The following is a 12305-nucleotide window of genomic DNA, read 5'->3' as shown; positions in this document are numbered from 1 at the left end:
GTAAATAGTGAGTCCTTTATGGCTGAAGTATATTTTATCCCACTACAGGATCTCTTTCATTGTACGCCCAGTCGTGTGAAAAAACTGTGCTCAAGAGGTTGCTCAAAGAGCTGTGGAAGATTGTAATGAGGATTCTGGAGAAGACAGTCGTACTTCCACCAATGACTGATAAGAGTGTAAGTATGTTTTCACATGTCTATATTCGTCATAAAGGATCTGTTTATACTTTATATCTAACGGTACTTAGTCCCTATATCATAATAAAAAGTTTAATTTAATATCATGTTGTTTTACAAAATGTTAATTTGGGGGTAACAATAAATAATGCAAGTTTTTAAGAGAACCTGGCTACTGATGATAATGGCTTTCAACTTTTATCAATTTAAGTTCATATAAGTCATATATTTACATAATGTTACTGAACTTTGGACACATATTTGCATAGCAGCAGAAAGTTGTAGTTACGTTTATGTTTAAGAATATTGTCTAGTAACGATGTAATCGAAATTTAAAAACACAAAATATGAAAGCTAAGTATAAATGTCTCTGAAGAAGCAAGAGAGTTGAAACTCTGTGAACCAGTTAATGAAAAACTTGCTCAGGAAACCATATAATGATGAGAACTGAGTTAAATATCTATATCATTAACACTTTTAACTTTAATAATGTTTTATCTTGATATCTGCTGATACTGACAAATGATCTACTATGTTACATTCATAACCTATTATGTTTCTTATAGAATGATTTATCCTTGTGGAAAATTTCAAAACAATATAAATATATAATAATACCATTACCAAAAATTTGGAAAAATGTAGTTTCTATAAACAGACTTTCAAGAAACAATTCAAATTACATTGTCTTACGTGCATTCATTTATGAGAGTCAAAAAGGTTATGCACAATTTATATCTCATTTGATTCAGAATCGAAGGCTAAATATAACTGCATAATAAAATGATAGTGCCTTTACAAGCACTTTTCATATAGGCCTAGGTATTACTGAAATTAAAAGTTTTTTTTTCTTACATGGAGTTAAATCCTTGCAAATAATTTTATTTAAATATTTAAGGTTTACAGTGTTAGTATTAAACAAAATTTAATTAAATAAATTTGTCCTAATTATTAATTATTATTACCGGTATTATATCATTCTTACAGATGATCCTGAAAAATCTAACTGATAATGCTAAGAACATTGCAGCCAATGCCAAAATTGAAGATATGTCACGTCTTTTCAAGAATCACATGGCCGGCAAACAAGACATCAGGAATCCTCTCAGTGGAGTAATGGTAAATCAATTAAAGTTTGTGAGTTTTAATCTCTCTATTGAGTCTATAATATTATGCGTCATTTTTTTAGATAATAATCGTTGGAATTGCCATATACACACACACACACACACACACACACACACACAGAGGCTATATATTACAAATACTTAAAGCATATGAGAAACATTACGCACTGAAGGCATAGCAATTGGATCCATTTGGAGAGCTTAAAACCATTTTGAATTGTAATATTAAGTTATTGGATAGGAGAGAATGGCAATTGCTTATGAATGATAATAAGAAGTTTCTTAAATTTCGAATGAACACAGTTGTAAATTCTTCACGTTAGTAATTTGAAGTATTTTCAAGAGAACGTGTTTCAAATCAATGCAGTCAAGTTTTTGTTTCCCTCTCTGTTGTATGTCCTTGCTTTCCCATAGGACATATCGAAGGAGATGGAGAAAAATCTGTCACCTAAACAGTGTGCTGTTTTGGATGTCGCATTGGACACCATTAAACAATACTTCCATGCTGGAGGCAATGGTCTGAAGAAAACATTCCTGGAAAAGAGTGCAGAACTGCAGTCGTTGCGCTATGCTCTCTCCCTGTACACACAGACCACAGACACGCTCATCAAAACATTTGTCACATCGCAGACAAATGAAGGTAAGCAATTGTGGACTAGTGATAGTGGTCGAGGTACATAATGAATATTGTTTTCTTAATTCTTAATGTTCCTGCTATTCGATGTTTCTTGTGATGTGGAACCATATATATATATCATTCACTGTAATAAATGTCGTGATGTTTGTATAACAACAATAACTGTTGTCATGTGTTGCTTCAACCCATTTAACTTAATGAGCTTCTAAGATGTTTTGGCATGGAGCAATAAGACCTTTTTGAAAATAACAAGCTTACATAATTATTTTTCAATTTACTTTTGAAAAATATTATCTCATATGATGTGGTCTTAAGGATCTTCTTTTTCCCTGCAATAGCATTCACAAATAATTTGTATATTTATAGGTATGTGTAAATATATATATATATATAAATTCCACTATTAATAGTCAAAATATTAAAGTACACAAAAATTTGTATTAAATATCATACCATAATTGACTGAGATTTGAAGAACATTACTATTTAATCCATTTTGAATCTTGCGTACACTACTTTTAACACTTAAATATAGTTAATTGATTAACTAGTGGATTTACTCGTGTTAATTGTAACATAATTAACACGAGTAAGTCCACTAGTTAATCAATTAATTACTATTTAATTTTAAAAAACTATATCATGGCTAAAATAGCCTACTGCCATACATTAATATCTTACTTGAGACAGCAAACTAAAAATATGCACACATTCTTTCCTTATTATGAATTGTTGCATGTACCTTAAGCAAATCAGCAGATAAATATATGGTAGGCTACCGGTAACCTTTTTTTTCACTAAAAGTTCTTTGTTCAACATTTAATGTTTCGAAAGTAAGCGTAGATCTACTAGATTAGAATTTTAAGGTACCAGTACCAAAATTATTTTGAACATGACAATTAGTTTCATGCAGTTAGAATCGTAAGTTATTAATATGGGTACATAGCACTGTAAGTGCTTGATCACTTTCTAAGATACCGGTATTTTGTTAACGGAATACTATTGATATAAATATTAAGCTGGCTTTGAATTGTGTTGAACAAGAATCAGTTTATTTCTTGAAAGTAAAGGTAATTATCAAATTTCTTCATCAATTTATTATATAAATTAGATTGGTAAATCTCTTGGTTATTATTAGGCTACATACAGTCAATGAGTTAAATTTTGTCTTTGATGAAAGAGAACAGTCCATTGATTATAGAAGAAATAATGCAAGACTTTAGTTTTTATACTGTTGTTTCAACCTGTTCTAAAATGTACTTAATCACAAAATTACAATATAATATTATAATTTATGCCACAATATAAGCAAGAGTAGCTAAATTATTTGTGAATGTCTTTTACAGAATGCGAATATACATTTTATGGGGCATGTGTGTTTCTAGCACTTGAATACCATTTTGATGGGATTCCTTTGTTCATTTTGGAAACTATTTACTGTTACTTATTGAAGAAAAAACGGAAGATATAGTAGAATCTCATGCTTCTATGTAGATTGACTCACCTATTTTATTACTTCTCTTCTTCTTCTTTCCCTCCTCTAAAACACAAAAGTTCCTCTTAACGACAAATCGAACCTTAGGCAGCGTTCCATCTCCATTGAGCGTGAAGAGGAAGAGGGAATGGAAGGGCTCGAGGAGCCCTTGAAAGCCAAGAAACGCAGAGAATCCCGGCAAGGTAAAATGAATATACAATGGAAACTTGTTTTCAGTCCAGAGATCGAATTAGAGCTTGCACTGCTGTAAAGAAAGTTTGCTGATTTAGATAAACACATATACAATAACTGTTTATAAAATTTCACATTTTTATCAGGAGTGTGCTGTTAAAGTAATAATATTTGACAATCACAAGAGAAACGAAATATTCAATGTTTAACATGAAAAATATAACCTCTCAAAATTCTAGTGCTGCCATTTGAGACACCGTAATGCTTTTCTTCCTGCCATCTAGTAGGTAAAGTACATTGGTATCATTCAGTCAGTGTGCACCAGTTCGTCTGAACCACTTGTTAAATTTGTTGCAATTTGTAGAACTGGTTATTAAATGTTTTAAGTTTAAATGTTACTTCTTTGACAGAAAGGAAGAGCGTAATTTAACACGAAGTTCTCTAGCTTTTAAATTGTAGTAAACATAATACAAAAAATAAATGACAATACAGCTCGAAACGATCATATACAGAATGAACTGTAAGTATGGTAATGTCATTAATTTATTGAGGTTATTCTTTGAGATACTTAAAACAAAAAAGTTTAATACAATTAATCTTTTTGCTTCCTTTTCGAGACAAAAATTGTTTCATATTAAACATTCCATAGTGTGTTTTGGGAAAAGCCTTGATTTAATTCCCAATATGCACAGTCAATTTAAGAGAGCAGTGTATTATGATAATTAATGATTGAAAGAATTTTATTTTTATCCTTTAAATATGCAGAATTTTGATCCAAATAAATGTAACTTCTCGTTCTGCAAATTAATTTTTCAATGTTACGTTACGGTACCTTATTTAATACTTCTGATATTAAAATTATTAAATTTGCTGTTACTGGTGGAGAGGATCGATTGTTGAAATTTAGAATGACACCATTGATCAAGTATATTTCAATGGTATTCAGTCTTATGTAGAATAAGGTCTAATAAAAATCAACCAGCTGGAAACTCTTTGCATACAGTAGATTGGCTAATTTTTGTGGAAGGTATCCTGAACATGTATGAATTATGTTTACTATAAAGTTTTAAAACGCTTCTAAATAATCATAAATTATTAAATTTGATTTAATGAGGAAGCAGTAAAAATATCAAGAAACTATGAATACTGGTACTTATTATGTAGTACCTACATTATTATAATTATGTATTCAGAAGCAGAATGCGATTTGTTGGTGGAATTTCAGAGGCATTTACCACTACTGCAAAAAGTAAAATCCCTCTTCTGCTCACAGACTTCGCTTATCCCAGCCACTGATGATAGATTCTCACATACTAAGTTTTCTTAGAAACATACTTGAGAACATGTATACTTTCAAATATAATTAATGATTATTTCATGTACCTGAACAGCTCGTTTGTTGTAGAATTAAATATCTCAAAGAATAACCCCAATAAATTAATGACATTACCGTACTTATAGCTCATTCTGTATATGATCGCCAACCTGGGTGGTACTTTTACTTTTACTTCTACTTCTACTTCTACTTCTACTTCTACTTGTACTTGTACTTGTACTTCTACTTTATAAACTTGTTTTAACAATTTTGTATATCGAATATTTAGAATTTAATAACAAAGTCATATTTTTCTTGTATTTCAATATATAGGCCTAAGTCATTTTAAATAAAGCTTTAGGATGCTGAACAGAAAGAAAGAGGGAGCAGTCACACTTCTCCCCTGTAAAAATAACAAATCGCACGACACCCTGTCCTTAAAGGTCACAAAAATTGTTTCATAGAATTACATGCAGCCCGAGGGTTGCACCACAGTCTAAGACATACAGTCACGAAACTTCAACACTTTTTCTGCCAACATTCGCGACACTAGCGCCCAAGCGGCAGGCAAGGCACTGGCCATAGTCTCGTTCAGCCAGCACGTGCTTTAAAGGGATGCGAGATGTTATAATAACGTTTTAATCATACATCGGAATAAAGGCAATGTGTGGAATGACGAAAATTGCAGTAACAACGAGTTTAAATCTCCGAATTTGTCGTTCTTCAGATTCCCTAAAGACCATGAGAAAATCATAACTCAGGAATAACCAATAATCCACGTTGTAGGTAGCCTACGTATTGTGTTCTATAAAACATTATTATTACTTATCAGTTACCTATTTGTATGTCAGGAAGGAGAGTTTAAATAAAAACAAAGTAAATACCTGTTACAGTATATTATTTTTTTTTTGTAGAAATCATATGTGTAAATGTGTAACCATTCCGATTTTGGATAATGTATCTACAGTTTTTAATGCAAGTAATTCCATACTTTTTGTATTCGTGTTTTTTTTCTATATATTTTTCAAAAGTTGAACGTTATATTGCATTCAAGTAGGGATTATGGTGTTAATTTTTCAAGAATTCATGGAGTATTGTAATCCTTTTGCAAAATATTCACTTCTTGAATAAATCCAGACTGTGTCGATAGATTTCTGATGTGTTGGTGTAGATTCATGTGGCAGACGTATTAAGTTCTCAAGAGCCTTTTTAAATTTAATATAAAAAGCAATCTTTTCTGTAATAATTTGCATGACTGCTATTGGTGTTGATTTTACATTCCCAGTGATTATTTGAGCTGTTCAGAGCAGAAGTGGTGTAAGTCAAAATTAGGTAATGAGATTTAAAGTAAATATTCTGTAAAATACAGCGCAAAGTAGCAATTAATATATCCTTCGTGCTATTCACTGACTACTAATAGTTTAAATAAATTCAATATTAACTGCTACTTTGCGCTGTATTTTAAAGAATGTTTACTTTAACCCTCATTACCCATTTTGACTTACACCACTTCTGCTCTGAAAATAAAATTAGGCCTACATTTTCTGAGTTAATTGAAGTCACAATTTTTTCAACAAAATTGTGTGTTCATTTATTTCTTTTCACCTACGTCATATTAACAGTAAGTGCATGTAAATTACGTATTATATAGATAGGATAAGTTAAAATTAGGCATTATGTGTGAAAACTGGAAATGTAATGTAAAATGCGGTAAACTTGCCATAAACATTTAAACCATAATATCAGCACTATTTGTCACTCAAAATAATAAAGGAAATACCGGTTCTTAAGAAATGAAAAATAATAAACTTCATAAATCAATGTCTGTCATATTAAGGTTTAAATCTTCCCCTTTTTTATTTTCAAGTTTACCTCAGCGGCCGAGTTTACCCCAATTTGCGGTATGGAAAATAGTTAATTTCTCAGGAAATAGGGTGAGGCGTTCACCACGCAATGTATACTACAATTTTGAAGCTACTAATTTTGACTCTTCTCACAGGAAATATAGAGTTCTAATGATTCATAAATATATTCAGGAATGAATTTAATTAACCATCCACGTACGAACAATTATATTATTTCAAACCATGATACGTGAACAGTTCCATGATTCAGTTGTAAGGAGCAGAAAGAATTACGTTTATTCTCAGCTTCTGAAACTTGTAGATTAACTGCGTGTGAAATTCTTCTAGGATTCTAAATTAAAATTAATAAGAATCATATACACTTACTGTATAGCATAAAAATATAAAACAAATTACGCAAAACCCGTTTTCTGATATGTTATCATATGTCGTGTGCACACTTTTAACTTGCCTGCCGCTAGAGGGCTACTGTCACGCCAGCTGTCAAATGTTGGCATATTTTATACGTATGAGTTGCGTGACTGTATGTCTTAGACTGTGGTTGCACTGTTCTATATAGCAGAAGTTGCTTTGAACTGTTTCTGATAAATTCATCTGAACAATAGTAGAATGTATGATGTGCAAATATTGAAAATAAAAAAATAACATACCAACTACTGTCAGAAAGATCTTTGTTCCAATGAAATCCCCATTTTTTGTTTTACCATTACGTATGGTACTTACATTTTAATAATTATAAATTTTCAACATCATGGTTACCAATATTTTTGTATAATAGTTTGTTACTGTATTTAATTTAAAAAAATATATAATATACATTCCAATGGCTATGTTGTTTTATATTAGAGATATTTAAATAAATTCTTACAGAGTTCTCCTTCAAAAATCCGCAAATGACTGCATTTAATGGAAAGTCATCTTAATTTCTTATTTGATTGAAGATTAAATTCTAAACCATATCTAGTTCAGGATATATATTTTTGTACTTAAGTCATTACTACAGTTCGGATAAAGGATAGGCATCCTTGTCTGTGCGTTTTGTTTACAAACATTAACTAAGACTGCAAATTTGGCTTTTAGGTATGGCTACTTGTGAAGCAGACTTGAAAAATTTCAAGGAAAAAATTGATCTGGGGCCTGGTATCGATCCCAAGACCTTTCACTTTGCGCATGAATGTTCTACTGACTGAGCTACCCAGGAACTACACCTGACACCGTCTCAATTTTTTTCCTTTATATCCACACAACTCAAGTGGGCTGACAAGGCACCAGAAACCCAACTTTAAGTGCACACAAATTCTGAAAGCCAGATTTGCATAATATGTACATCACTGTAGGTATGTTAACAGAAAGCCACAATTCAAGTCAAACAGAGTTTGTGTGCACTTAAAGTTGGGTTTCTGGCACCTTGTCAGCCCACTTGAGTTGTGTGGATATAAAGGGAAAAATTGAGATGGTGCCGGGGGTAGCTCAGTCAGTAGAGCGTTAATTCACTAAGTGCAAGGTCCCAGGATCGAGACCCTGTCCCAGAATAATTTTTCCCTTGAAATTATTCATTAACTAAGGCTGTAATGTCCATTCACTGATGTTTTAGCTAGAGGGTGGGGAGCGTTCTTTCCAGAAGTAAAGTAAATATTTGTAAACAAAACGCACGAACTATAGATGCCTATCCTAATACAGTTACTTTATCTGAACCGTAGTCGTTACAATGAATATGACATACCTTATATTGGTTCAGGAAATATTTTTTTGTATAAAAAGAATTCACCAATCATAATGAAATAAAAGTTAGTAGCATTCGATATCATCAATGAATTTCTAGAATTTCTTTTTTAAAATATCCAGCACACCCCTGAATTTTTACACTCACTTTAACACTAGTTATGCAAAAAATTTTACGAGTGAGAATGCCTGCTAAATACACTCTTAGCTAAATCGTACTATTAGTTATTTTAAACACTAGGAACATTTCAATACACATAGTTTAGTAGTCAACAAAAAGCATGATGATTTTAAATTTTACACTTCAGCCCTTTTTAACACATATTCATATTTCCCACTCCTATGTCCCACTTCTTCTATCGCACTTCTAATGTTTTAATTTTCTGTGCAGTGTTGTAATGGCATGATGAAATCATTTTACCAAAATGTTATGAAATACTGATGTACTATATTGCATATTTTAATATTTAATGCATGTACTGTGTCTATATTTATGTTTTCTTCAGCGACACATTTTCTATTATGTGATCCAGAGAATATAAAATAGAGCAGACTAATAATTTATTAAACTGCATTAAATACCCATATGCACTCAATACGATAAATTAAATTGCTTTAAAAGTTCTGATATGATGCAGATTTACTCCACATTTTTCATATAAATTTTAGGACGACAATTTAGGCTATATTACGTTGAGATATGTGTCTGAGATTTGAATGTGGTACTGGTATTTCACGTTTTTACATAAGTATAATTTTTTTACTTTTCTATCTGATAATTATTTAGTCATGGTGAAAACTGTTCAATTAACAAATTGGAAAAGATTAGATTTGGAAAAGAAAAAACAAAAGGAAACATGAAAGATATGAAGTCATATTGCTCCGAAACCTAACATTTTCAGATCTATAGTACAACAACAAAGACGTAAGTACTATTTAAATATTTTTCTATACCTATGGTTATTAAATACAGAATTGTCAAATTATATATACCAACTTCGGAAGCACAATAAGAACAACTCTGACTGAGGAGGTAAAAAGTATGGTACCGTAAAGTGTGATGAATCCTATAAAAAATTTCAGTCTTTTGTGGATATGTACCATATAAAATTGTTACAGCATAACGTCAATTTGAATTTAGTTATTAGAGGAGAAAAAACTCGCTCCGGTGCCAGGGATCGAACCTGGGTTCTTGGTTCTACGTACCAAGCCGAAGTTCAATCCACAGCACTGGATTGAATCTCTCTCCTCTAGTGTATTTCCCTTTGTGGCCTTATTCCATGTTCAACATATATATTGACATATTACATTAAGTCAACTGCCATTATACAAGGAGCGCACTCACTTGAGTGACTTGATGGCCGGTATTCCACAGTAGGTTTGATGCTATACTTAATATACCGTACTGTCTTTTTGACTTTATAAATATCAGTTACCCTTCAGTTTTTAATTACATAGCATGTCAGTTTTGTTCACTTAATTGTTTCGATTTATGCAATGAGCATAACAGCACCAGGTAAAGACAGATTACAGTACAACTTATTTGTATAATTAATTACCAACAATTTACAACAAATAATCATAGCAACATTTTGAAATGGACTCTGGTGCAGAAAAATATTATGTTTCCCCATTCATTTTATTTTTGATGCATGTATTAAGCAAGAGTATCATAGGTAACAAAACGCATGTAAGGATGCTTGTATGTTAAATCAAATTCAGTATATTTCATTTTACATTAGAAGCATTACTATGGAGTGTTTTATTGCATGGTTTAATTATTCATCATCTTATAATCAGCACCATCGCCATTTTTTTCTCACTTTTACAGACACCGCCACCACCACCACCACCACCACCACTACCATCATTACTACATTGATATTTGTATTAGAGACAATGTGGTTAATTTGATTTCGTGATTCAATTGCATTGTTATCTTTAAAATTGTTGTACAGTATTTGTACATGTATGTTCATGTAATCTATATTTAATTTATGTACAGGTACAGTACTCCTAAAAAATCAATAATTCTTTGTTTGTATGTATGTATGTATGTATGTAAATGCATAAAATATAACTTCTTTGTAGGTACCAGTACTACATTGTTTTCTCTTAGAAATTTAAATATTGTAATCGTTATTGCACATTCTCTATTTTCCACGTCCTTGTGTCCGTATTTCATCAGCTTCAGCTTTCGTGGAGTAAGTCTTAAGACTTGTTTCAGTCTCATGAAAAGTGTCTCTATGCTTCTTAAATTCTTGGTGGTCTAGTGGCTAGAGCGCTGGACTTATAATCCTGTGGACCCGGTTCGATCTCCGGTGTACCACGATTTATAGCTTGTGTTGGGCAAGCCCGTGGTCCAGGTAACACAGAGGTTTTCCCCGGGAACTCTGGTTCCACTGTAGCATCCCAACAAATCTCCATAATCATCTCATCGCAGGTGTAGCGTAGATCAGCCTCCTATGGCACACCCTTGGCAACAACTCTGTCGGTAAATTGATCTACATAACTGGCTTCATATAAGTGAATAAGTAAGTCAAGTACCCGCCATTAATTAAAAAAAAATATTTATTTATTTATTTTTGTATGTATTGTAATGCACATACATAACATACTACTACATTTCTTTTCATAAATTACTTTTACAAGAAATGGATGTTGTTGTTGTTGTTGTTGTTGTTGTTGTTGTTGTTGTTGTTGTTGTTTAGTCATTTGTCCAAAGACAGATTGGAACCTCGTAAGTGATACCAATAGGGCATCACTCATGAGGCAACCAGACAGGAGATAATGGGGTAGTGCCCAGTTCCCTTCCTCCTAAATGGATGTATTAAAAATATATTTCATCATGTATCATTACATTTAATACTTGATGAACGCTCCATAGCTTAGAAGGTAACAGATGTAGGCCTATAGTTTCTGTCTTTAAATCTACACTCTTTCTCCTTAGTTCGTAGATTAGTATGATTAAGATTATTTTTCTTCATAATTGCAGTTTTATTGTGCATTATGTGTACATTAGTTAACATTGTGGCTTAAATATAAGTTCAGTAAAAACACCCATTGACAAAAAATGAGAATGTCAGTGTAGGCATAAGGAAGAGGTTTGAGCTATTTTTACATTGAAACTGTGATGTAGGTCGTGTTAAGGTTCAATCTGGTTTTCTTATTCCTTGCTTTCAGTTTGACTTAGGATGGTCTTTCAGTTCTCAACCAAACTCGAAGTATTTGCAATTCAATTTAGGACAACCAACACAGATATCAGAAAATCTTAGCACTGTCGAAGTCATCAAATCGTTAAAGACAAATCATCTGTTCCATACTCACAGACTTGTCCCCAAACTTTGATGAAGTAGTAGTCTATTGTCCAGAAACTTGGATTGTCTCCATTCTCCTCAATGATGAATGACGAATCCAGATAATTTCGTATATATTTATCTTGTTTGTGTTCGTCAGAGTCAGGACTGTTAACGGCTTAGGAGAGGTAATTATATGGGACTGTTAACGGCTTAGGAGAGGTAATTATATGGATATCATTAACGATGCATCATCATCAGCAGCAGCAGCAGCAGCCGCACCCCAGCCACAATTAACAATAACAACAACAAAGACAATCTGATGATCCACTGTGATTTAACATTAAAAATAAAGTATTTCTTAAATTGATCTTTGCACGGCATTTCTGAGCGTCCATGGCTATGATCTATTAGAATATTGTCTGAAAGAATTCGTATTATTCCGGCTTTCATTATTTTAATAATTGATCAAAGTAGTGATGTTGATACTCATTACTGGTA

The 12305-nt window shown here is 32.1% G+C and overlaps 1 protein-coding gene across 5 annotated transcripts in view; it reads left to right on the top strand.

The window, feature by feature from the left end:
* Window positions 1–12305, top strand: part of unc-13 — a 762035-nt gene that overhangs the window by 737936 nt on the left and 11794 nt on the right. For 2 of the 5 annotated variants that reach the window (XM_069816079.1, XM_069816078.1), the window contains exons 21-24: window positions 49–176; window positions 1164–1295; window positions 1718–1943; window positions 3495–3617. In XM_069816079.1, coding sequence (XP_069672180.1) covers window positions 49–176; window positions 1164–1295; window positions 1718–1943; window positions 3495–3617 — 609 coding nt within the window. The remainder of the gene's footprint in view (window positions 1–48; window positions 177–1163; window positions 1296–1717; window positions 1944–3494; window positions 3618–12305) is intronic. The other 3 variants (XM_069816083.1, XM_069816082.1, XM_069816080.1) reach the window with 2 other exon arrangements.

This window comes from Periplaneta americana, chromosome 17 (genome assembly GCF_040183065.1).
Source record: "Periplaneta americana isolate PAMFEO1 chromosome 17, P.americana_PAMFEO1_priV1, whole genome shotgun sequence".
NCBI classification, from domain to species: Eukaryota; Metazoa; Arthropoda; class Insecta; order Blattodea; family Blattidae; genus Periplaneta; species Periplaneta americana.
The sequence above is the reverse complement of the archived record's forward strand: the minus strand, read 5'-3'. Positions and strand labels throughout refer to the sequence as shown.